This window comes from Lepidochelys kempii, chromosome 8, assembly GCF_965140285.1.
Source record: "Lepidochelys kempii isolate rLepKem1 chromosome 8, rLepKem1.hap1, whole genome shotgun sequence".
NCBI classification, from domain to species: Eukaryota; Metazoa; Chordata; order Testudines; family Cheloniidae; genus Lepidochelys; species Lepidochelys kempii.
The window spans coordinates 105,980,670-106,007,607 of NC_136387.1; the positions used below are offsets into that span (position 1 = coordinate 105,980,670).

At 46.2% G+C, this 26,938-nt stretch overlaps 1 protein-coding gene across 4 annotated transcripts in view; it reads left to right on the forward strand.

Moving 5' to 3' along the window:
• The first annotated feature begins 1,859 nt into the window (after positions 1–1,859).
• ERI3 (ERI1 exoribonuclease family member 3) overlaps positions 1,860–26,938 on the forward strand; it is a 251,599-nt gene continuing 226,520 nt past the window's right edge. The window contains exons 1-2 of one of the 4 annotated variants that reach the window (XM_073357948.2): positions 1,860–1,949; positions 12,854–13,128. In XM_073357948.2, the coding sequence (XP_073214049.1) occupies positions 12,877–13,128 (252 nt within the window). In that variant the 5' untranslated portion in view covers positions 1,860–1,949; positions 12,854–12,876. Of the gene's footprint in view, positions 1,950–1,990; positions 2,015–2,488; positions 3,535–12,853; positions 13,129–26,938 lie in introns of those variants that run through there. The other 3 variants (XM_073357949.2, XM_073357951.2, XM_073357950.2) reach the window with 3 other exon arrangements.

The window sequence follows — 26,938 nt, forward strand, 5'->3', positions numbered from 1 at the left end:
CACCATGAAATTTCAGATTTAAATATTTGAAATCATGAAATTTATGATTTTTAAAATCCTATGACCATGAAATTGACCAAAATGGATTGTCCAAAATGGATTGACCAAAATAGACCAAATCATGTCCCCAGTGATTGAGGGAAGAGGGAACCCTAAGGTTCATCTAAGCTTAGGTCAACAAATGCAGCTCTGATTTTATACATATATATATTAATAAAGGATACATATTGAAGAATCATAGCTGTTGTCATTGGTTCTAGCTGCACTCCAACAGCTGAGTCTGATCAAGGTACTCAGTCGAGAATAGACAGCATCGTCAGCTAGTTTGAGAAAGAGCTGAACTGTAATATGAACATAGCAGCAATGGTGCTCGCACTACAGATGTAGTGAAAGGATAGAATCCTGCTGAGAAGAGTCTGAAATCTCACAAACAGGCACCTGCACCTTTGGAATGTCTTAATCCAAGTGAATCACCTGGACAAAAGGCTCTCCAAAGCCTGCTGATGACTAGATCTGTGGGTGTGGTATGTTGGATGACGGGTGTTTAGATCCATCATTTGCTATAGTTTTGGTTAAAGATTGTACAGAAAAAAAGGAGGGGGGAATATGTGACGGTTTGTGTGCTGTTTCTTTAAAACTGTGTCCGGAAGGGGCTTGGGAGGTTCTAGGCAGAAAGCAGACCTGCCGTAAAGCAGAGGGACAGACAGTAGCTTTAGGGACAATACTATGTTCCATGTTCTAATAAAGATGAATAGTCCTAGGTTCCTTAATCCCCAAGGACCTCAGTCAAACCTCCAGCTGCACTGTAGTGTTGCCAACTCTCACAATTTTACGGCGAGTCTCGCCATATTTGGTCTTTTTCTCAAACCCCACCTGCTGGAGGACTGGGGCGGGAGGGAGATTTTGGGTAAGTGTCTAGCCCTCCTGGTGAGAGAGAAAAAAGTTTGAAAAATGTAATGGCACAAGAGAGAGCGAACCGGACAGTATGTTCAAAGTCTCATGGTGTCCGAACACTTGGAGTTGGCACCACTAATGCCCCCATAGGTGGTGCGAGTGACCCCCAAAGCTGGGGCCCCGGTTCCCGGCCATCGGCCCCACACCGCCCACAGGACCGGGGCCCACTGACCCCCAGGGCCAGGACCCTGGTTCCCGCCCATCGGCCCCATGCCGCCCACAGGACCGGGGCCCACTGACCCCCAGGGCCAGGACCCCGGTTCCTGGCCAATGGCCCCACACCACCCACGGGACCGGGGCCCACTGACCCCCAGGGCCAGGACCCTGGTTCCTGGCCATTGGCCCCACACCACCCACGGGACCTGGCCCCACTGCACCCCCAGGGCCAGGACCCCGGTTCCCGCCCATCGGCCCCACACCGCCCACAGGACCGGGGCCCACTGACCCCCAGGGCCAGGACCCTGGTTCCTGGCCATTGGCCCCACACCACCCACGGGACCTGGCCCCACTGCACCCCCAGGGCCAGGACCCTGGTTCCCGCCCATCGGCCCCACGCCGCCCACAGGACCGGGGCCCACTGACCCCCAGGGCCAGGACCCCGGTTCCCGCCCATCAGCCCCATGCCGCCCACAGGACCGGGCCCCGCTGCCCCCCTATAGCCGGGACCCCGGTTCCCGCCCACGGGACCGGGCCCCGCTGCCCCCAGGGCCGGGGCCACCTGCCCTCCCGGCCAGCGAGACCTGGGCTGGGCCCCGGCGCCCCTCAGCGGAGGCGTCGAGCCTCGGTCCCCGCCCCGCCGCTGCCCCAGGCGAGCGCGCCCCGCCGGGCCTACAAGCCCCAGGATGCCGCGCGGCGAGGGCCCCGCTGCCGGCCGGCCGCGCGCCTGCGTCCGGGTCGGCGGGGAGGAAGCCCCGCCCCCGGCGGCGGGAGCGGCCGCTCCGGTTGGCCGGCCGGGCTGCCGCTCAGAACGGGGTCGGGGGTCAGAGTGCGCGGAGGTGAGTCGCTGGCTTGGGGACTCGTGGTGCCGAGTGTGGGGGGAAGGGCTGGCGCGGCCCCCGCTGTAAACACCCCGACGGCCCCCGGGGGAGGGGGGGCCGCGGGGGGCGGGGCCCGGCCGGGGGGGGGCGGCGGCCGGCTGGGCCCCAAAGGCCGGCGGGCCTGGCCAGGGGGAGGGGGCTGCCCTGGCGCGGGAGGGGCTGGGGGCCCCGGGGCCGGGCCGGGGCCCCCACGGCTGCGGGTGGGGGCTGCGCCGGGAACGGGCTCCGAGCCAGGCCAGGGCGGCGCAGGCTGCGGTGGGCAGGGGCTCAGAGCCGGGCCAGGGGGCTGGGCCTGGGCAGCTGCCGGGGGGGGGGGTTGAGCTGGTTACGTGCTAAAGGGAGCCGGGTGCCTGGGGGGCAGGAGGGATGGGAAGCGTCGGGGGGCTTCAGCGGGGGCAGGGTGTCAGGAGAGGGGGTGCTGGCCTGGCTGGGGGGGGATCTCGGGCTGGCTGGGGGGGGATCTCGGGCTGGCTGGGGGGCGGGGGGGATCTCGGGCTGAGAGGAAAGGAGGGCAGCAAAGGGGAGAGTGGAGTCTGGACCTTCACCCCAGAGGCAAGGGAGTGGTTCGCCGGGTCTCTGCCCTGTGGCTCTGGCAAGCCGCGAGAAGTTAGCCTGCAGAACTGGACATTGTAGCTGGGCGTGAAGCACTTCGTCCCCCGGTGTGGCCCCACTTCTAGGAAGGAAGGAAAGCCACTCTGAAGCTGGTTAAGGAAGAGGGGCCCAGCATTGTGGCCCAGCGGCTCTCGCCTTGTTGCCATTCTGTGTTAAATTGGGTCTCCGCTCCTTGGGCAGTTGCGTGTTCTTCAGCAGAACTATTCAGTGTGCGGCTCTTGGGCTTGCTCCTCAAAATCCTGGTCTGATTTTGATAAACTGCTGTCAAGTCTTTGGGCAGCAGAAGTTGATTGTCCACTGAACTGAGTATTGTGGGAGATGGATTTAAAAGGGGCAAGAAATCTTAATAGGGATGTTGGACATTCCTTTTGGTGTCTGAATAAGGGAGTCAATAGTTTGACTTTCATATGTGAGATTACACTGATTGCACATCTTCTGAGTGTGAAAGAGGTTGAAACTCAGAAGTGAACTTGAGAGAGTTGAGAAATACAATGTGCGTTTACTTGTTGCGTGACCGGCCACAGGAATTTCTCCTCCCTCCCTTTTCTTGCTACTGTAGTGTTACAGGTGTTTCTCCTAAACAGCATGAACAGACATTGTGCCTTTTTTCTGATACTCTGTCTGTTGTAAGCCTTATGCCTGGTAGCTTTACATGGCAATGGGGCATTATTAGGAAATAAATCTGATGCAGACTTGGGTTTCTTTTTATTTCTTGGATTTCTGGTTTTAGAAGTAGGGTTTTTTGATGGCTTCAGTTTAGTCAGATCTCTGGTATTCTTTAGGCCACAGCGCAAAGGGCTGGTCTGATTGGTTAGATTGTACCATATCTCAGCTCAGAAGAGATAAGGAAGACTTTAATCAAATGCTTAGGGTTGTGGTATTTCTAAAAGGAATTGGTCCTGTCAGACACTGTAAGCTGCTATTTTGAATGGTAAGTTAAGGTACTTAATAGTTTTGGTGCTCTGTGCAACACTGTGGAGTTTCATAGCACTTTGTCAGTGTAAACATGGCATATAAGATTTCACACCAAGAATGGTTTCTTCCTAAATAAGCTATATGTTAGAAATCCAAATGGTTACTCTTCAGGGTGGAGGTGGGTGGTGGAAGTAACTTCAGATGTACTTTTGTACCTTAAATAGTTGAGTTCGGGATGGGTTCTCTGTAACTGAAATTTTGCAGGCTGTTAATTTATACTGTAGGTGAAATGCTTCTATTGTTCTCGAGAGACCCTTTTCATGGCAGTTGCTTCTCTGAAGCATAGGTTGCTCTAGGTACAATAGCGTGTGTGCACGCGTTCATAAAAAAGCTTCATAAGTGCATGTAGCCAGATTTGATTCTCACCAAAATTCAAAAGACTAAAACTGACTGCATTAAAAAGAAAATGCTAATTCATTTGGACACTAAACAAAGAAGTCCCTGAATAAGTGTACGCAGATTGAGATGACCTTTACTTTCATAGGGCATGGCTACACGGGAAACTTCAAAGCGCTGTCGCGGGAGCGCTCCCGCAGCAGCGCTTTGAAGTGCGAGTGTGGTTGCGCGCGATTGCTGGGAGAGAGCTCTCCCAGTGCTCCTGGTAATCCACCTCCACGAGGGGATTAGCTGCGAGAGCTGGGAGCCTGTTCACACTAGCGCTTTAAAGCACTCTGACTTGCTGCGCTCAGGGGGGTGATTTTTCACACCCCTGAGCCAGTAAGTTAGAGCGCTATAAAATGTAAATGTAGCCAAGCCCATAGTTTTGAATGAAAGGTATTTAGCTGGGACTTGATTCCTGTAGGAGGACTGCTATAGCTGCTACGATACCTATCTTGTTTTGGCTGTGTTACTTTTAGTAGGTATTGAATTTTTCCTTTATTTAATCTAGGAAATAAAGTTCTGAAAGACATTTGGCATGTAAAGTTTTTGCACTTGCACTTCCTCTGTTTTGATCTAGTAATAACCTTTGTATGAATTTCACTGAACCTGTACAGCAGATGGGAATGGTGATCCATGAGCTAAATCTGAATGGAAATGGACACCCTCAACTATATTCATAAGAGGCCATTGATGACTATTAAACAAATATACATATTTCCAAGCCTGCTCTTGGGTGAGAAGGACACACAGTTGCTGCAGGTGGTGGTCCTGGAGAAGCGCAATAAGAAATGCTTTCTCTCTGTTGGTTCTGAACCATTTCCCCAGCAGAGTGCTGGGGCTGCTGTGATACTTGGGGGAGTGGGGTGCAGATTTGTAGATGAGAGGTAAAACTGAAGTCTCTAAATATTCTCTGACAAATTTTCTTTAAACCTAAGAATAGAGTGGTGGTTGATGCTGGCCAAATTCCAACTGGGTAATTGCATTGTGTCTCTGAATGTCTCCTGCATTTTCAGTTGGATAATGATTCTTCACTTCCTGTCCTAAATTTCTTGGCAATATAACTATGTACTGTTAGCTTTGCTGTTTCTACCCTAACTAACTCTCTGTGCAGTACCTCTATCCCTTGCCTGTTTTCTAGGATTATTGTGAATTGATGTGGTTTCTGGTTTACGTGCCTCCTTGAAATATCTTCCAGCCCCTTTGACCTTCAGATTCTGTAGAATACAAACTTTCTTTAAAAATGTCCAGACCTTATGATTGTAAAGAGAATCAACCAAATGTGAACTAAATAGAAAACAGTGCAGAATTGTCAACACCAAACTGTAGACAGCGTTAAACAGTTGGGGTGTGAACCATCCTGTTTGTCTCAGTTGAGTGTTAACTCTTGAGCCTGACAGTGACGGAACCGGATTTTCAAATAATTTAGGTACACAACTGTGTACCTGATTTGCATCACAGCAATTGCGTGTGCAAATCAGGTAATCACATCTGCCAGGTACCACATAACCAAAGGGCAAAAAGACATAGTTCTAAAAGTGCCTGGTATTTTTACTTTCACTAAATTAAGATATGTGTAACAGCAATTCTGCTAACTCCATTGCTGTTAGGTGGGAGCTCAGTTGTGGACTGAGAGTTGCATGTGGCTTTAATTTATAAACTCAGCCCACGGACCACAATTAAAAATATAACTTGGCCCTTTCCACAGAACACACTGAGGTCATCTGATAAGGTACTATACCAAGTACCAAATATATTCTTCCACTGTAGCTTTACAGTCTGACTACTTATACACTTCAGGTTGTTTTCCTCCCTCTACTTTCTCACTAAGGGGCAGTCCTGCTGTCCTTCCATGTGCAGAACTCCTTCAGATTTCAGCATGAGATCCATTTGTGTAGCCACTGCCGCTCTTGGGGAAAATTTAAAAATACACAATAAAATCTGTTTTAAGAGACCACTCAAGGAGCTGACAAAAGTTGGCTGCCTAGCAGAGTTGGCCTAATCAAGTTGGAGCAGAATTGTATCCTGTATCTTTGGGAAATACTTAGGGGACAGCCCTGAGATAAGTGGTCTGATGAGAGCTGCATCTTGATTAGGTTTCACCGCAATGTCAAGTTAGTTGTGATACCTGTTTCATTCCCAGCACAACGATTATCCATGCATTAGCCACAAGAAGTCCTCTTCTTTGTAATTTTGCTCCTCCTCCTCAGTCCCTGTGATCTCACAAGACATTGTCTGTGATGTCACTATGGAAACCATCCTGATGGTCTATGCAGTGGTTTGGCATGGCATATCTCTGAAGGAATGTGGGAGGAGCAGGCTGGTTAGATAGGAGAAAGCTTCCCTACTCATGGAATTCCCTCCCTGTTTTAGTCAGTCCTCTCCTTCACTTCCCTCATTAACTCACTTCTCTCAAAATGCCTACACATAGTGAGTCAACACTGTTATTTTCTTTAAATTGAACTCTCAAGATGTGCACATGCCTGAAATGAGTACCACATGATCTCACTGAACTAACCCTTGTGTCCCATCTAATTGTAGATTGTAAGGTTATTGGAACGGGGGTGGGGGAGGAGGAGGGCTGAGCACAGTCTTGAGGATCTGTAAAAATAGATAGTTCAATACTCAGCTGTATTGGTGACAAGTAACGAATAGGAACACTACACCAACATTTCAGGGCAGTGCTTTTGGAAAGTTACATTGGAAGTTTCCTGGAATGTGGGTTTGCTACAAACATACCCAACCAAAAACCAATGGAATTAAACGAGGAAAATAAATTGAACCAATGGTAAAAGGATACTATCAGATGAATTGATTAAACCAGTTTACCTGGTATTTTTTAACACCACTTTAAATCCTTACAACTTTTAGAATACTATTTTAAATTGTTTTTATTTATTTACTTTTTTTTTTAAATAAGTTTGAGCAGTGCCGTTAGACTCACTAGTTTTTGTTTATAGTCTTTCATTTTCTGGCTCTCAGGCCATGCCAAAGTGCTGTGATATTTGGGCTGCAAACACTTGCAAGAAAAGACTTGGTATTTAAAAAAACTTAAAGTTCACTTAAAAAAAAAAAGTCATGGACACGTAAGCCTCAATCTGATAGAAACATCGGTACCAAATCTAAACGTGGGCCCCTGTTTGGTCTGAAAGTGTCTCTTTAAATGCTGACGAAAGTGGGACCACTCTTGGCTCTAAGTCTGGGCTGCTGTTGCTGCCTTAACCCAAGGGTTTGCTCACTGTTAGATTGTGGCTTCCCCTTCTCCCAAGTTGAGGCGACATTATCACTCCAGACTGTCAGCCTGAACAGTGAATGTGTCTGCTCTTGGGTGGAAAGCAGGCTGTTGAAATTATCTGACTGTCTCATTTTGCCCTTGTATGATTTTGATTTGTTTTAATTAGTAAAATTTAAATATTAGTATTATGCACAAAGAACCCGTAAAGCTAAGATTCATAGACTAATTTGTCTCTCTGTGCACAAATTAGTTACAGGCATGAATGCCATTCATCCTACAAACCGCAAGGCGTTCATACATATGCAGTGCATTTATTTGTGTGATCAGGTCTCATACTTCTACTACCAGTGGAGAAAGTTGCTTAAAGTGGCCTGATCACTTCATGACTGGCACTGTTTGTTAGTTTCTCATCCCTCTAGCGCATGGGTTCCCATAATGTGGTATGTGTACCCCTGGGGGTACAGGAGACCTCTCTGGGGGATACATGGGGAAAAATTGTGTAATGGTGGATATTATTTATTAATTGTATTTATTGCAGTTTCATAATAGGCTATTCGGATGAAGCTTTGAAACTCTGTGGGAATTTGTTTTATAAAAGACGGGTGTTAATTTACTTCAAGATCTACCAATGAGAACACAGACACACTGACGTACAGAGCCCTCACCTCCAATCGCCATGCAGCGCGGGCTCAGTTGCCCATTAACTGTCCAGTCTGAGTTCAGAACTTAGGGTTTTTTTCCAGTTGTATACATCCTGCTATAACTATATCTGTACTTAACAGTGAAATACCTACAGATGGCTAAAGACAGGTGTGTTAAAAAGAACACACACACTATCCATGATGAGAAGGCTGGTGTACGCGGGCAGCTGGTAGATCTGGAAGGGGGTATGCAGTAAGAAAAAGTGGGAACCTCTGCTCAGGGGTTCTCACAACAAATTTTTTGGTCACCTCAGAGTGTGGCCACCAACTCTTCTTGCTGGTGGCTGCTCTGGCAGTTTTTCCTAAAAGACTTCAGGAAAAACAAACAAATATGCACATACATCCAAATCATTGTAATTTATTTACATAGGATTTTTTTTTGCAGACTCAATAATTAAAAAAAAAAAGTACAGTTGTCTCTCTTCTTTACTGGACCTAAACAGACTAGAAACACAAATAAGGTGCTCTGCACATTCTTGTCTTTTTTGTTGTTTCTTTTTCTTTTTTGGTTGCTTTTTTTAGACTTGCTAGCAAGTAAGTCTGCTGCTGTGAAAAGTGATACTTGTATGTTAATATCACTTTTCACAACCTCCCTGCTAGCTACAGTACTAAGTCTGCTGTGAAAAGTGATAATAACAAACATACAAATATCACTTTTCACAGCAGACTTACTCAGCCCGGGGACAAATTAAGCCCTGGATAGGGAGATGGTAGGGAGGCAGGCAATGGGGGTCAGAGGTCATGGGGGAAATTTGATAGGGGGCCAGGGGAGGCAGTGGGGGCCAGCAGTGATGGGGGGGCAACCCCGGGACCCCACTGCCCAAGCATGACCCCACTGCCCCTGGGAAAGTGGGGAACTCACTGGCTGCCTGCTCCAGCGTTTGTGTCTCCGCGGGGGTGTGTGGGGGGGGAGTAGGGCCCACTCCCAGCTGGCAGCCCCAGGGTGGGGGCCCCTGCTTCCCCCACCCCCGGTCTCCACCCAGGAGGCTGTGGCCACGAGAAAAGCCCCTGGTGGCCACATGCAAGAATGCTGCTCTAGTGGATGCTTGTGGTTCCCAGTAAGCCGTTCCCTCAGGTTCATTCATCTTGAGTCCTGAAGTGACAGAGGTGCCAGTGCAAATTCTTTTCTGTACATTTAGTGGGGCCTCTGGCAGCTAAGCCCGTTCAGCTGGTGCTTGCCTGTCTTTTGGCTTTCCTTACTTTCTGGAGCTCAGCTGTGATGCTTTGCCATCATTTGCATGGCACACTGATGGGGAAGGAACCTGACCAGCCTGGGTTTGCCGCACGCCATTCTGGAGACAGAATAGCGGCAGGTCGTACTAACTGCCAGCATTTTGTAAGCAATAGTTACTGGTTACAGCAAATGAAGTCACATGTGACATGCAGTAATATACTGCCTATAAAACTAATGTTATCTCCCAGCGGTAGCCCCCCGCAGGTGGATATTTCCCATGTTATTGGGAGTTACGAACATAAATGCTGTAACATTTTCCTATGTCTGTGTACAATCTGTCAAAATACTTCTTGAAGTCCAGGCATAGTTTATGGTCCCATTACAGTTAATATATATATCTATATCTGTATAAGGAATTGTAGCTGGATAATAAGCATTAAACTGTTTGGATTGAGTGCCAGATGTGGCAGTTGACACTGTCTGAGATTATAATCTATCCCTGTGTGCATAAAGTACATTTATCACACTTCATTTGGGTTTGGAAATTGAATCATTCAACACGTGAATTGATCTGGGTAGTGTAGGGTTTGTATTTTCTTTTTAAAGCTGTGTTCTGACTCAGTATCTGCATTGCTGTGTGTTGGAATAAATATTGGATAATTAGTAGTGTCTTGAATCTTCTGTAGTAGCCATAAATGCTTTACACAGATTTTAATAAATAGCATCTGCTCACCAGCTCCCTAATGCTCTGAGACACTCTGAACTCGCCGAGGAAGATGTTACAGTCTCTTCCCAAAATACCTGGAAGTCTAGAGTAGTGACTGACTAAATACTATAGTTAAGACTTCACTTGCCAAAAAAGCAGAGAGCAAAAGTTTGCTATTGGATTGTTCCTAGTCATGTGCTAGCTGTCAAGGGGATTAGCAAAATGTCCCCTCGCATGCTTCTGTTCAGTGCTTAGCTTTATCTACACATTAATATACATTAGAGAAATACCGATCTTACCCAGTATTACCTAGCCATATATATTATGTTGTTGGATGTATTTGATTTAGGAGGCTACTCTCTGACTCCCTCCCCCACTTCAGTTGTATTTTTCCTTTTCAGAGTAGGTTAAATCATAGAAGCATAGAAATGTAGGACAGGAAGGGCCCTCAAAGTCAGTAAATCCAGCCCCCTGGGCTGAGGCAGGACCAAGTAAACTTGGTTCATCCCTGACAGGGGTTTGTCAAACCTGTTAAAAACCTCCAGTGATGGAGATGCCACAGCATCCCCAGGAAACTGTTCCAGAGTGTAACTACCCTGAGAGTTAGAAAGTTTTTCCTAATGTCTGACCTAAATCTCCCTTGCTGCAGGTGAAGCCATCATTTCTTGTCCTATCTGCAGTGGACATGGAGAACAATTGTTCACTGTCCTCTTTAGAACAGCCCTTAACATATTTGAAGACTGTGATCAGGTCCCCCCTCAGTTTTCTTTTCTAAAGACCAGTCTTTACCACAACAAATTATTAGCTGCTTTATTCCAAGATTTTTTATCTGCTCTGGTAGACCTTCAGATCCACAGTTGACAGCTTTGAAGATCTGAAGCATAAATATCTGTTCTCCAGGATAGGTTAGATGTGAATGGAAGTGATTTCTATTTGGCTGTAATGAATTTATTAATGGCAATAAAAGTATGAGATGGAAAAGTGATAGGTCTTCCTGAACACCTTTAGGATAAATAAAATGTTAGGCTTGCAGGGCAGCTTTTTATTATGGTTTTGTAACTGAGGTTTTTAGTTTTCCAGGCGACTCTTGCTTGCAGTGGTGCTTTAATAAAATATACAGCCCCCAAAATGCTAAAGCCAGGACGTACAACCAGTATATGCCACGAAAGTCAGACTGCAGGAAGTGACTCCGTATTAAACCTCTTCAGTCTCTGATTTCCACCTTTTGTGTGCATGTGTGGTTTTTTTTTAACACAAAATCCTTCTGGGGAAGGTTACAAAATGTGTATTTACCTAATGCACATGACCTGCTCAGCTGCAGTCATCTCCTAATCGGGTCTTTCTGCGTTTCTTACCTGAGTATCTCTCAGGTAAATACAGCTTTAGCTGTTCTTCAAGGCATATTACCTCATTAAGTGTGTATTTTGGCAAGTGCATTATTTACCTGATAGACTAACCGATACAAAGGAGCAGTTGCTGTCTGTGCAAATAACCACGGTGGTGTTCATGAATGATTGTCCTCTGGTTTCTTTGAGGTGGTCTTTATTTTGTTGTGTAAAGCTGGCTACTTTTCATATACACCAAGGGATGCTTCCTGCCCTCCGTGCAGGTGCTGGAGGCATTGTGCGCACACCCAGGGGAGTCTGCGCTTAGTTCCGCTGCACTAAGAAACTAAACAAAAGCAAGACGTATCCCTGCTTATATGGAAGGAAGTCAGTCTGTACTGCTCACAGCCACCAGCGTCTAGACACCTGCTGTCCTGTGTGTCTTCTATCCATTCTAGCTTGTGAGCTCCTTGGAAGCATGGACTGCGCCTCCCTACATGTGCTATGCACACTGGTAACTGTATGCTGAGAACAGCGGTGGTGCAGGCAATGACACCAATAGCTGCCCCACCACTGTCTTGGCCCTGTCTGGAGGGATCAGCTGTCTGCAGGGCTGAGCTGAGTTCAGGCTCCAGGCTTGCTCCGTCGCTGGCCTGGGGCTAGTTGTGGTGGGTTTTTGAGCAATTGAGATCCACCTCCTAGGAACTGAATGTCAAATAAACCCCTGAAAGGCCCGGTAACAAATACTGACCTGGGCTGGCTTTGAACTGGCATCCTAGACTTGAAAGACTCTGTTACTTGTCCCTGACCCATGCATTCCTGGAGAACCCCCCACTTTCTTTTTTTTTTTTTTTTTTAGAAGAAACCATTTGAAACTTCTTCCTCCCACTTCCCCCATCAAAAAACCCAGATGCCAGAGGGTCACATTATGGATGTGTGATCTGTAAAACTGCCACAAAGTTTTTAAGTCACAAGAGTATTAATAAAATAGTGGGTGGGATTTTTATAGGGGAGAGGGAGGAATGAATTAAACTTAATCAGTTTGGATTTTGTTGGAAGGAAAATTCACCCCTTGAATGTGAACATTTTAGATCAGTTCCCCCTCATCCCATCTGCCCTCCCCCACCCTGAAAAACCCCCCCGGTGAGCAAGAGATTGTGTGTGGCACCTGTGCCCTGTTGAGAGCGACCAGGCGGAATGGCCTATGGAAGCAAGTTATCAAGAGGCTGATGCAGAGGGTGAGGGATGGGAGAAAAGCTGAGTAACATGTGGGGAGTAGAAGGGTCTGGCTTGGTTCTAGCTGTGGGGCTTGGGGCCGAGCGGATGGCGTCTGCACGTGTCTCATTGTGCCTAACTCCTGTTATGTGCAACTTCTGTTACCAGTGTACATGTATCAAGAAACTAAGGGTCCTTCCACATACGTCAGTGAGCTTTGCATCAGACCCCTAAGTCCTGAAGCAATCTAGATAGTGTTCTGTAGCATGCAGATGCCTGATCTGGCCCCTGGAGCAGTGATTGTAGTGTGTCTGCCTCTTAATGTAGAGCTATTCACAAAGGTTAATTTCTAGGTTGCTAGTGGGTCTAGACGCTCTCTAGTGTATTTTCAATAGGTCATGGTATTACCTGGGTTTCTTAGTGGAACCTTTCATCAAAAGACCGTGAGAGAGTCTGTTCCAAAATGGCTGGGTTGAAGAGACGGCAATAGAAGTGAGATGTGTGCGCGTTAGTAACACAAGCCTCTCTCTCTCTCTCTAAGTTTCAGATGCCTCTGGATGCTCCATGGTAGCACTCTTCCATATTGGAGCAGCAAAGATTCCTGCAAGCTTACTTCCAAGGGTGAGACAAGCTCTGTGCTTCTACCGCCTACGTTGCTTTCTCCAGGGGTGCGGCTCCACCATAAACAGGAAACTGGCGTCCCACGGCTTTGGTGCGTCCATGGCAGCAATGTCATCCTTCCCTCCACAGAGATATCACTACTTTTTAGTGTTGGATTTTGAGGCCACTTGTGACAAACCACAGATTCATCCTCAGGTAAATATCCAGCCCCATTTATTCTTCCCTTGCAAACTGCTGGCTCCACCCTGTGAAGTGGGATGCAGTGTCTGTCCCTTCACACCCCCACCAACAGCTCTGAGGTTTACCCCATACCCTCACAGTGCTATGCACACTTCCTCAGCAGCTGTTATTGGCCCAAGTGGTTTCTGATGAGCATCATGAGGCATTTCTGCCCCTTAAAATGGATGTCTGCACTACTGCTAACCTATCAGCCCAGAGGGAATGAAACCAGAGACCTTGGCCTCCATCACGACAATGCTGAAAAGACATTTGTTTGAAAAACTTTACCTGTCTTAGGCCTTAAATGCTTCTCAGCTCTCTGGCTTGGGGATGGATTGAGCTGGTATTAGCTGGGAACACTGTATTATTGGCACACTCCAGACGGTTTCATCCGTTTCTGCAGGAAAAACATGTTTCTAGCCTATAAAGTTGTTCTGGGTGTGAATGTATGCAGGACTGCTTGTTGGAGTCTGCAGGTCTTTAGTCATGATAGCTCTGAAAGTTGTGAACTTTCCCAGGCTTATCTTATCTGGGTGTTTAACTCTGAAGTCTAACAATAATCACATAACTTAAATAGAAACCTCCAGCTACTCTGGGATTTTGGGTGCATCTTGAGCGTGCCACTTTCAGCTTCTCACCCCTGAAACTAAGACCAGATGTAGACCTCTCCACATGCCTTCTGCAAATGGTTGTTTCCTTGACAGTGGAATGCAAAATGAATTAATAACGATATTTTCAATAGGGCTGTCAAGCGATTACAAAAATTAATCACGTGATTAATCGCACTGTTAAAGAATAATATACCATTTATTTAAATATTTTTGGATGTTTTCTACGTTTTCAAATATATTGATTTCAATTACCACACAGTACAGTGCTCACTTTATATTATTATTTATTACAAATATTTGCACAGCAAAAAACAAAAGAAATAGTATTTTTCAGTTCACCTAATACAAGTACTGTAGTGCAATCTCTTTATCATGAAAGTTGAACGTACAAATGTAGAATTATGTATTAAAAAAGTAACTGCACTCAAAAATAAAACAATGTAAAACTTCAGAACTTACAAGTCCACTCAGTCCTATTTCTTGTTCAGCCAATCGCTCAGAAAAACAAGTTTGTTTACATTTGCAGGAGATAATGCTACCCGCTTCTTGTTTACAATGTCACCTGAAAGGGACAACAGGTATTTGCATGTCACCGTTGTAGCCGGTGTTGCAAGATATTTACGTGCCAGATTCAGTTAAAGATTCATATGTCCCCTTCATGCTTCAACCACCCTTCCAGTAGACATGCGTCCATGCTGATGGCGGGTTCTGCTTGACAAAGAGCCAAAGCAGTTCGGACCGACGCATGTTCATTTTCATCATCTGAGTCAGATGCCACCAGCAGAAGGTTGATTTTCTTTTTTGGTGGTTCAGTTCTATAATTTCCGCAACAGAGTGTTGCTCTTTTAAGACATCTGAAAGCATGCTCAACACCTTGTCTCTCAGATTTTGAAATGCGCGTCAGATTCTTAAACCTTGGGTCGAGTGTTGTAGCTATCTTTAGAAATTTCATGTTGGTACCTTCTTTGCAATTTGTCAAATCTGCAGTGTTCTTAAAACGAACATGTGCTGGGTCATCATCCGAGACTGCTATAACATGAAATATATGGAAGAATGTGGGTAAAACAGAACAGGAGACATACAATTCTCCCCCAAGGAGTTCAGTCACAAGTATAATTAATGCATTTTTTTTTAATGAGCGTTATCAGCATGGAAGCATGTCCTCTGGAAGGGCAGTTGAAGCATGAAGGGGCATATGAATGTTTAGCATATCTGGTACGTAAATACCTTGCAATGCCAGCTACAAAAGTGCCATGTGAACGCCTGTTCTGACTTTCAGGTGACATTGTAAATAAGAAGCAGGCAGCATTATCTCCTGTAAATTTAAACAAACTTGTTTGTCTTAGCGATTGGCTGAAGAGGAAGTAAGACTGAGTGGACTTGTAGGCTCTAAAGTTTGACATTGTTTTGTTTTTGAGTGCAGTTATGTAACAAAAAAACAAAAAATCTACATTGTAAGTTGCACTTTCACAATAAAGAGGTTGCACTTCCGTAGTTGTATGAAGTGATTTGAAAAAGACTGTTTCTTTGTTTATAATTTTTACTGTGCAAATATTTTTAATAAAAAATAATATAAAGTGAGCACTGTACACTTTGTATTCTGTGTTGTAACTGAAATCAATGTATTTGAAAATGTAGAAAAACGTCCAAAAATATTTAATAAATTTAAATTGGTAATCTATTGTTTAACAGTGTGATTAATCACAATTAATTTTTTTAATCGCAATTAATATTTTTGAGTTAATTGCATGAGTTAACTGCAATTAATCAACAGCCCTAATTTTCAATCATTAACTTAAGAACGGCCATACTGGGTCAGACTTATGGTCCATCTAGCCCAGTATCCTGCTTTCTGATAATGGAGGGTGCCAGATGCTTCAGAGGGTATGAACAGAACAGCAGTCATGGAGTGATCCATCCCCTGTTGCCCATTTCCAGCTTCTGGCATTCAGATGTTAGGGACACCCAGAGCATGAGCTTGTACCCTGACCCTCTTGGCTAATAGCCATTGATGGACCTATCTTCTATAAACTTTTCTAGTTTTTTTTGAATCCTGTTATAGTTTTGGCCTTCACAAAATCCCCTGGCAATGTGTTCCACAGGTTGACTGTGCATTGTTTGAAAAAGTACTTCCTTTTCTTCGTTTTAAACCTGCTGTCTATTAATTTAATTCAGTTACCCCTAGTTCTTGTGTTATGTGAAGGGGTAAATAACACTTCCTTATTCACTTTCTCTCCACCAGTCATGATTTTATAGACTTCTATCATTTTCCCCCTTAGTCGTCTCTTTTCCAAGCTGAAAAGTCCTAGTCTTTTTCATGTCTCCTCGTATGGAAGCTGTTCCATACCCCTAATCATTTTGTTGCCCTTCCCAGTACCTTTTCATTTCTAATATATCTTTTTGATATGGGTTTACCAGAACTGTACGCGGAATTCAAGGTGCGGGCATATCATGGATTTATATAATGGCCTTATGATATTTTCTGTCTTATTATCTACCCGTTTCCTAATGGTTCCTAACATTCTGTTAGCTTTTTTGACTGATTGAATGGATGTTTTCAGAGAACGGTCTTTTTTGAGTGGTAACAGATAATTTAGAGCCCATCATTTTGTATGTATAGTTGGGATTATGTTTTCCAATGTGCATTACTTTACATTTATCAACATTTGAATTTCGTCTGCCATTTTGTTGCCCAATCACCCAGTTTTGTGAGATCCCTTTATAACTCCTCGCAGTCTGCTTTGGACTTATATATCCTGAGTAATTATATCGGCTGCAAATTTTGGCACCTCACTGTTTACCCCTTTTCAAGATCATTTATGAATATGTTGAACAGCACTGGTCCCAGTACAGGTCCCTGGGGGACACCACTATTCACCTTTCCACTCGTGAAAACTGACCATTTATTCCTGCCCTTGTTTCCTGTCTTTTAACTAGTTACTGATCCATGAGAGGACCTTCCCTCTTATCCCACAACACTTACTTTGTTTCAGAGCCTTTGATGAGGGACCTTGTCAAAGGTTTTCTGAAAGTCCAAATACACTATATATACACTAGATAACCCTTGTCCACATGTTTGTTGATTCTCTCAAAGAATTCTAATCGATTGGAGGCATGATTTCCCCTTATAGAAGCCATGTTGACCTTTTCCCCCACAAATCGTGTTCATTTGTTTCTGATCATTCTGTTCTTTACTATAGTTCTATCCAATTTGCCTGGTACTGAAGTTAGGCTTACCAGCCTGTAATTGGCAGCATCACTTCCAGAGACTTTTTAAAAAATTGATGTCACATTAGCTATCCTCCAGTCATCTGGTACAGATGTTGATTTAAGTGATAGGTTACATACCACAGTTAGTAGTTCTGCAATTTCATATTTGAGTTCCTTTAGAACTCTTAGCTGATTACCATCTGGTCCCGGCGACTTATTACTATTTTAGTTTATCAATTTGTTCCAAAACCACCTCTCTTGACACCTCAATCTGGGACAGTTCCTCAGAGTTGACACCTAAAATGTATGGCTCTGGTGTGGGACTCTCCCTCACATCCTCTGCAGTGAAGACTGATGCAAAGAATTTATTTAGCTTCTCCGAAATGTCCGTATCTTCCTTGAGTGCTCCTTTAGCACCTCAATTGTCCTGTGGACCCACTGACTGTTTGGCAGGCTTCTTGCTTCTGATATACTTAAAATATTTTTTTTGCAGTTAGTTTCTGAGTCTTTTGCTACTTGCTCTTCAAGTTTTTTTGGCCTGCCTAATTATACTTTTACATTGGACTTGCCAGAGTTTATCAATGTGGGTCTTGGATTTCCATTTATATTGGGTAGTTTTATTCACTCAGATATTACCCAGGGCCCAGCGTGGTAATGAACAGCCAGAATTGTAGTGTCTCAAAATAGTCACAAGATTTGGTTCCTGTAAACTACATCTACACTAGGAATTTGACCAGTCGCTGGCATTGGCCGATAGCGGTGGGTGTCTGATGGTATGCTAATGGCTTTGTCTCATTTGTATAAAAAGTTAACAGTTTTCAACTCCGGGTTAGGGCATCTTAGTACTGAGAACTGTTGTAAGAAACCAATTCTTTAGTTAATACAGACTTGCCTTAACTTGGATCTTTACTTAGATTTAGACTTTTAAAGAGGGGTTTGCAGGTCTGGATTGAGCAGTCATAGCATGTCCCCCATGCAATATCTTGCTCTGGGCAGGGCTGTCGGTTCCTCATGTCTGTGAAAACAATTCACCTGAAAATTAAAGGAAAATTGCCGCCTGTGGTATTGTGTCTTCCTGAGGCGATGCTGTGGCTTTGCATCTAGTTCTGCTGGGAAAGCCTTTGCCTCTGTTCAAGTGAGATGTCAGGATATTTCTTGCACGCCCAGCCTCGGGTGCACAGGCCTGTCAAACCTGTAAATTGGTTCTACCTTGTCCTTTTTGAGATGGGTTTGGTCTGCGCACATTTTGATGCAAAACCATGAGGCATGTGGAGCTGGTTTACAGCTGGCAGTAAAATGGAGCATGAGTGGAATACGATTACTACTGTTTTAAGGAGCTTTGTCCCCAAGTCCTTGCCGTGAAAGTAATGGTCTGGGCCAGTGCAGATCTGCTATATATTTTGTTGGTGAAATGGAACCTTTAAGGTGGGGATGGTCTTTGATTTTGTTTTTTAATTCTCTGTGTTCATCATCTGCCTGCATCATGCCTTGTCTGGCCAGGGCTGACAGTCCCTCTCTTCGGCAAAAACAAATTAGCCTGAAAACTAAAGAAATTATGTTTACTGTGGTTCTTACTGCACTGGAATCAGCACAGCTGATAGGGCTTAGAGACAGTGTCCTCAGAAAAGCAACCATGTAAAAATGGGACCTTCCCATTCATTGTATCTGAGTCATTTGTTTACTGACATTCATGTTTTTTGCTACTGTTAACTCTTGGGCTCTTCAGTGCTATTGGTGAGCACGCTGACTTTATGCTGCCGTAGGTATTTCCAGGGACAATGCTGGCTAAGTTCCAGTTACGGAATCTTTTACTGGTAGTGATGTAAGAGGCAGAGGTTTGGTCTGAGTGCAGGATTTGGAGCCAGGAACAGCCAAGTCCTAATCTTACCTGTGCCACTGGTTCCTTCTGTGACCTGGAGCTGCTCCTTTAACTTCTCTGCCTCAGTTTCATCACAGGTAAGATGAGATAATGGGGTGTTGTCAGGAGAGCACTTTGAAGATGCTGTATACATGCTAAGTCAGGAGTGGGCAATCTTTTTGGCCTGAGGGCCACATCTGGGTATGAAAATTGTATGGTGGGCCATGAATACTCATAAAATTGGGGGTTGGGGTGCGGGAGGGGATGAGGGTTCTGGCTAGGGGTGAGAGCTCTGTGGTGCAGCCAGAAATGAGGAGTTCAGGGTGTGGGAGGGGGCTCTGGGCTTCGGCAGGGGGTTGGGGTGTGGGGTGAGGGCTCCGGCTGGGGGTATGGGCTCGGGGCTGGGGATGAGGGGTTGGGGATGCTCCGGGCTGGGACTGAGGGGTTTGGAGGGCAGGAGGGGGATCAGGGTTGGGGCGCGGGAGGGGGTCAGGGGTGCAGGCTCCGGGCGGTGCTTACCCTCAAGCAGCTCCCAGAAGCAGCAGCATGTCACCCTCCGGCTCCTATGTGGAGGTGTGGCCAGGCGGCTCTGTGTGCTGCCCCGTCCGCATGCACTGCCCCCGCAGCTCCCATTGGTAACAGTTCCCAACCAATGGGAGCTGTGGGGGCAGTGCTTGGGGTGGGGGCAGCGTGCTGAGCCCCCTGGCTGCCCCTACGCGTAGGAGGCAGAGGGGTGCCATGCATCTGCTTCTGGGAGCTGCACGGAGTGGGGCAAGCCCCCGACCCCGCTCCCTGGCAGGAGCTTGAGGGCCGGATTAAAATATTTGGAGGGCTGGATGCACACCCTGGGCCGTATTTTGCCCACCCCTGTGCTAAGTGGTGTTCAGCTTCCCTTTTTGTAGTGGCAACAGCTAGCCAAGTCCATTTTTTTGGCATGTAAACTGAGCCTAGAAGTCTCTCGCATAGTAAACATGCTATCCCACAATATCACTTTACTTTTCTCAGTAACTACCCTTTTCACTGCTCAGACTTCTCCCAGTAAACTTGAAGGAGAGATCGTAGCTATGCTAAGGTGCGTTGGTATAACATCTGCAGAACTAGCTATATTCGCCCCTGGGAAGTGCTCTGCTGTGACCAGCACATGCTTAACTTTCTTTTATCCCTAACTGAGTTCTTCACATCCCTTTGGGAGCCCCGAAGATCCCTCATTTTGACCCCTTTTCACACTTCACAAGTCTCCCCTTGGGATCTTATGTCCCGGCCACCATTCTTTTGTTTAAGGACAGTGGGATTGCCTTAGGGCGCTAACAGTATTGCTCCTTAGCTGGCCAGAGGGATTGAGTGACTGTGATACGTGGTGGCTGCTCTGTAACTCCAATGCCTGTGCCAGATGCTGTGGTTCTTTAACATTCCCAGCTTTGGGAGCAAGAGAGAGGTGGTAGATGTTTTACACGGTAATAGAGCACTGCAGCAAACCAGCCCCTGTTTTGTCCGTTCACTGTAAACTCCCTGAACATTGGATGGCTCCTCACAGATGCACAGATGAATCAAACTGAGAATATACGCGTGCAAGGAAGAACATACCTGTTTTGTGGATTCTCTTGGTATAGTCATGGGTGATCAGAGCAGCCCAGGGTCAATAGAGAGTGTTGGTTATAATTTCGCATGCCCCGGTGCCAACTCCAAGATTTGACAGCAAGGTGGGGAGTTCTGAGAGGAGAAGTAGTGCATAGTGTGTCTCCTAACACTTGAAACAGCACTCCAACACCTGGGGTTTAGCAAGGTCGGATTCTGAGGGCTGGGAACAGGAGTGCCCTCAAATCCTTTTAAAAACTAAACTTGTGTTGTTAGGGCTTGATCTGGTGGTCAGTCCCATTAGTAGCTGTGTGAGATGCCTACCAGGTTCAAACCCGCATTGCCCTACGTCCTTATTTTATTAATGTACCGAGTGTGCACGCACAGATTGGTAAGCATGCTGCACTCCTTGCCGTCAATATCAGCCTTAGACTTTCTTCTGCTCCCAGCCCAGGATAAAAGACAAACTCGTTCCTCACTACCATTCCCTCCGGAGAAGGTCTAAGAGAAAGATAGGCCTTGCATAGTGCTGTGAGGGTCAATGGGCACGGGCTGTCAGTCAAGCAGGGAAGCTACTTTGAGAGCCAGTGACAACACCCAGCCCTACTTCAAGCAGAATTAGAGATTGGCCATGGATGTGTGGTCCTGCTCATCTCCATTGTTGGGATGGTGCATTGGGAGATAGGCAAGTTTTGTGCTAGCCAGACCAAAATCTCGTCAGGCTTTAGAGGTCAGATGCATCACCTTGGATTGCACACTGGAAGCCAGTGGAGACTACCAAGTGTGACAGGGTCAGGACAGATGGCTATAGGAGAGTAATAGAAGGCAGATATATTAGCTCCAGGCTAAGTAAGTCCCTTTTCCCTGGGTAAGGTAACAGGGAAGGTTCCAGAACAATCAGGAACCTTCTGGAGACCATTGAGATGGGCTGATTAGAACACCTGCAGCCAATCAAGAAGCTGCTAGAATCAATTAAGGCAGGCTAATCAGGGTACCTGGGTTTAAAAAGGAGCTCACTTCAGTTTGTGGTGCGTGCGAGGAGCTGGGAGCAAGAGGCACGAGGAGCTGAGAGTGAGAACGCGGGCTGTTGGCGGACTGAGGGGGTACAAGCATTACCAGACACCAGGAGGAAGGTCCTGTGGTGAGGATAAAGAAGGTGTTGGGAGGAGGCCATGGGGAAGTAGCCCAGGGAGCTGTAGCTGTCGCCCAGCTGTTTCCAGGAGGCACTCCAGACAGCTGCAATCCACGGGGCCCTGGGCTGGAACCCGGAGCAGAGGGCGGGCCCGGGTTCCCCCAAATCTCCCAACTCCCGGTCAGACACAGGAGTCGTCGACCTGGACTGTGAATTCAGAAAAACGGCCAAGCCGAGGGCTGCCGTGAAGCTCCAAGGCGAGCAAATCCGCCAATAAGCGCAAGGCCCACCAAGGCAGAGCAGGAGCTTTGCCCCAGAAGAATACTGTCGGTATAATGTGCTCCCTGCTGCTGGGCCCAGGGGCTAGGCAGGCAGCTGAGTGCCGCACTAGCAGTAGCTTCCAGGTGCTTTTCGAGAGGCGCTCCAAGCAGACCGTATTGCAATAGTCCTGTCTGGAGGCCAGAAGGGAATACAGTAGATTATCAACAAGGCCAGCATCAGAGGGAATGGTCACTGTCCTAGCCAAATGCGGACAGGAAGGGCCAGATTAATCTTTTGTGGGCCCTGCTCTGCCCTGAGGCCCCACCTCCCTCTCTGCTCTGCCCTCCCCGCATGGCCTCTTCTCTGTGAGACCCCGCCAGGTGTGGGAGGAGGGGGCGGAGAGGAGCGAATGGCGGATGGAGCTTCAGGGGAAGAGGCCAGGCAGTGGGTGGGACCTCTGGGGCAGAGCGGGGCTGCTTCCGAGTGTGAGCCTGGTGTCATTGTAAACCTGGGACTGCAGGCAGGGAGAGGTTCCGCTGGCTGCCTGCTCTGCCTAGGAATCCCCAGGCCAGTGGCAGCTCTCTTTTAGCCCAGGGTTCATACGGCCGTTGGACTTGACTGCGTTGTAAATCCTCTGACAAAACCCACATTAAGGTTGATTTTTAATTGCTCAAAAGTAAAGAAATTCAGACTTGTTTCCCATGGTGACCTTAACTCTGCTCCCTCGTGCATAATCATTCCAATGGGTGTAGTACATGATTACTTATCTATATGCTACTCAGGTTGCACTTATGGTTTAAACAAATAGTTCCCAATTCAGCTTATTCCTATGGTGTTACTGGAGGAATGCTATTAAAGATGCATGTGATAAAATGATTCAAAGGGTTTTGCTTTGTTGCTAAAGTTATGCTAAGAGCATATAAACTGCAGAAACACCCCGTGCTACAGATATAAATCTAAAGTAACAGAACAGGTGCAGTTCCTTTGTACCATGTTTCCCATATAGCATGTGTCCCTGTTGCAATGCTGTGGGAACCTTATCTTATGCAGTTCATGCACTCTTATAGTTCAGATCTTAATGTAACCAATTGCATATAATCTCCCTCCTTTAAAAGAGGAAAAATAAAACAAGGAAAATAAATTGGTAGAGATGGGAGAAGTGCAACCAGAATTTCAGAACAAGTTCTTTAGGGTATGAAATAACAGCTGCAGTCTGGTGCAGAAAAGACATGTTCTTCCTGACAGTTGTTTTACCTTGGAGGCCTCCCCCATTCTAGTAGTAAGAGGGCACAGTCTTGCTGTGACCCATGTGATCTGACATGGCTGCAGGCTACAGAATTAACTGTATTTATTTCAAGCCCTTGGAGCTAGATAACATGAGCGGGAATCAAACCCAGGTGTCCTGCAGAGCTCAACTACTAAACCACCAGGCAAGACATCTGATGTATGAAAATATTCAAAGCAATTTCATCTTTAAAAAATAAACCACCATTATTATAGCAACAAGCCTAGAATACGAGGCACTCAGGTGGTCACCTGTAGAGTACTGGTTGAGAACTAAGCAGGTCTGGACCAATCTGTTGTTGGCAGGCCAATAAGATCATCAGCTTTAAAGCAGTCACAGTGCTCCTTTGCTTAGCAGCTTACTGAGGCTAATGGCAAGTCTACACTACAAAATTAAGTTGACCTAAAGTACAGCGACATCCAGCCCCTGCAGTAATTACATCGATTTGCATGTCCACACGGCGCTCCTTGTGTGGGTGGTGCGTATCCTCAGTAGGAGTGCTTCAACCCATTTACCTGTCAGCGTGGGGCATTGTGGGACGGCTTCTGAAAGGCAGCTACAGTCGATGTAAGCAACGCAGTGTCTGTGCTGGCTCTGTGTCGACCTAACTCCATCGACCTAAGTGCTTCGCCTCTCGCAGAGCTGGAGTTATTAGGTCGGTGTGGTGAGCACGTTACATCGGTGGGAACGACATTTTAGGGTAGACGCTTACAGAGTTAGGTCAATGTAAACTGCCTTGTGTCGACCTAACTCTGTAATGTAGGCCAGTCCTAAATTATCACAGGTGTCCCTGCACTAGTGTCCCTGCACTGTTTGAGCACTGTGCCATTAGCTATGCAATCATTACCCATGGAGCAGGTAACCAATGGCATAGTTAAATAGGGTGGTTGTTTCAGAAAAAGGTAGTGAGCAGCATTCACCATGGGGGGTGGGGGAAGATCCATACCCCCTCCAGGTAAAACCCCCTCTGACCACACACCCTTCGTTGTCATGTACCATCCCATGTTGGAACCCTGTGGGGTATCAAACAACTACAACCCATACTCGATGGGGACCCCATCTTGAAATAAATCTTTCCTGAACCCCTTCTTCCAGTCTTCAAACAACCCACCAACCTCTTCAAGCTCATCATCAGACACAAGCTATCACCAGTGGGTGAACATTTTTCACAAGCAGTCACTCTATATCTGACCTATCAGTCCTCATCCTGGAAGGACGCCTACCCAACGCTTTCAAAAGATGAGACTGGGAGCTTACATTCCTAATGTTGCTAGACGCTAAAAATCATGGTCTCAATAAAGACACTGGATTTAAGGCTTATTACAACAAACTGTAACCCACTCACCCCCTTTCTGTCCTGTTATTATAGAGGTGTTAACGGGCCACTTCTCCTTGAATGGTCCCTTAGAATATGTGCTAACTACTTATGCTAAAAGAAAAGGAGTACTTGTGGCACCTTAGAGACTTACCAATTTATTTGAGCATAAGCTTTTGTGAGCTACAGCTCACTTCATCGGATGCGTACTGTGGAAAATACAGAAGATGTTTTTATACACACAGACCATGAAAAAATGGGTGTTTATCACTACAAAAGGTTTTCTCTCCCCACACCCCACTCTCCTGCTGGTAATAGCTTATCTAAAGTGATCTCTCTCCTTACAGTGTGTATGATAATCAAGGTGGGCCATTTCCAGCACAAATCCAGGTTTCCCCCCACCCCCCCTGTAATCACTTTAGATAAGCTAAAAGAAAAGGAGGACTTGTGGCACCTTAGAGACTAACCAATTTATTTGAGCATGAGCTTTCATGAGCTACACGAAATTGGTTAGTCTCTAAGGTGCCACAAGTACTCCTTTTCTTTTTGCGAATACAGACTAACACGGCTGTTACTCTGAAACCTTTAGATAAGCTATTACCAACAGGAGAGTGGGTTTGGGGGTGGGGTGGGGAGAAAACCTGGATTTGTGCTGGAAATGGCCCACCTTGATTATCATACACATTGTAAGGAGAGTGATCACTTTAGATAAGCTATTACCATCAGGAGAGTGGGGTGGGGGGAGAGAAAACCTTTTGTAGTGATAAACACCCATTTTTTTCATGATTTGTGTGTGTAAAAACATCATCTGTATTTTCCACAGTATGCATCCAATGAAGTGAGCTGTAGCTCATGAAAGCTTATGCTCAAATAAATTGGTTAGTCTCTAAGGTGCCACAAGTACTCCTTTTATTTTTGCGGATACAGACTAACACGGCTGTTACTCTGAAACCTGTACTTATGCTAAACTATCTGTTGGAACTTGTATTGACCCTCTCAGTACCTTTCCCTGACCTGAAGAAGAGCTCTCTGTGCAGCTCGAAAGCTGGTCTCTCTCCCAAACAGAAGTTGGTCCAGTAAAAGAAATTCCCTCCCCCGACTTGTGCAGCTGAACACATTTGCAGCCTGAGGTTAAGGGAACAAGCACAGTAGTTTAGTGCACTTACGATATTGTGGTAGCACTTTGAAACACCAGTCGTTCTTAGCCCCATTGTGCAGTGTGCGGTACAAACGCTGCCTGTAAATATTCATAGTGGAGGTATTTCAAAGCCATATTTGTAAGATTTGAGTCATCAGTGCTTGCTGAGGACATCTTGTGTCCTTTCCAAGTATGATGCTTTAAAGCCAAACAGTATTTTTAAGTTACCTGAGTTCAGAAGAGCATCTGATCAATCACTAAGGCTTTGTCTACGTTAGCACTTTTGTTGGTCAGGGGTGTGAACCCTCCCCCTCCCCCCTGACCAACATGTTTTACCAACAAAAGTGCCGGTGTGGACAGTGTTATGTCGGCAGGAGACGCTCTCCTGCTGACATAGCTACCGCCGCTCATTGGCGGTGGTTTAATTATGCTGACAGGAGAGCTCTCTCCTGTTGGCATAGAGCGGCTACATGGGAGACCTTACAGCAGTATAATTGTGCCACTGTAAGATCTGTCGTGTAGACATAGCCTAAAGCCTGCAGATTGATTGCAGAAGGGAAGGACGTGTCTGACTCAAACGTAACCGAGTGGCTGTTCTTCAGTCCCTCCAGAAAATGAGATCTGGGACCGAGCCCAAGCAGGAAAAACAAAAGTTCAGAGAGTAAAAAGGCATCAAGAACTTTCCAAGAAAGCATCTAACTTCATGGTCACCTTTCTGCCCACCCCATGGATAATCCTTTTGGGCTGTAAGCAGCCAGGGGATGTGGTTTGAATACAGAATTGGAGCCAGGAGCTCTTGAATTCTAACTCTGGCTCCAACATAGACCCCTGTGTGACCTTAGGCTAGTCAGTAACCTTTCTTTGCCTCAGTTTCGCCAGCTGCGAAATAGGATTGTTAGCTCACTTGTTCATTTGTGGGGTCCCCGAGAGGGATTGGGCAGGGCCCCTGTTTTCCTCTTTGCCTTGCTCTGGTCATAGGGTATATGATCTCTAATTTGGATGAAGGGAGTGGGATTTAGTGCTGTTAAGATCTCGTTGCTAATCCCCCAGGGAGTGTGGAATAGCCAGTCTTTCAGTGATGAGATTTTTGTGCTTGTCTCCTCTCTCCTATTTCTTAGGCTGGGTTGCCAGCCATCGTTATGTTATCTATGTAGACTTCGGTTTGTTGGCAGAGTTATTCTGATCCTGTTGTTAGGCCTTGTCTATACTAGGCAAAAATCCACTGCAGCCTACTGTTAGCTGGGATATCTATAGCACCCCAGTGTTCACGCACGTGCACACAAACACGGCCTTCACACCTATCCCACGTGTTTTACCAGCGCTGGCAATGTCGATCATTTGCGCTGCTTGGAGGGGAGGGAAACATTTCTGGACCTTAATACAAGAAAGTCTGCGTTTGTT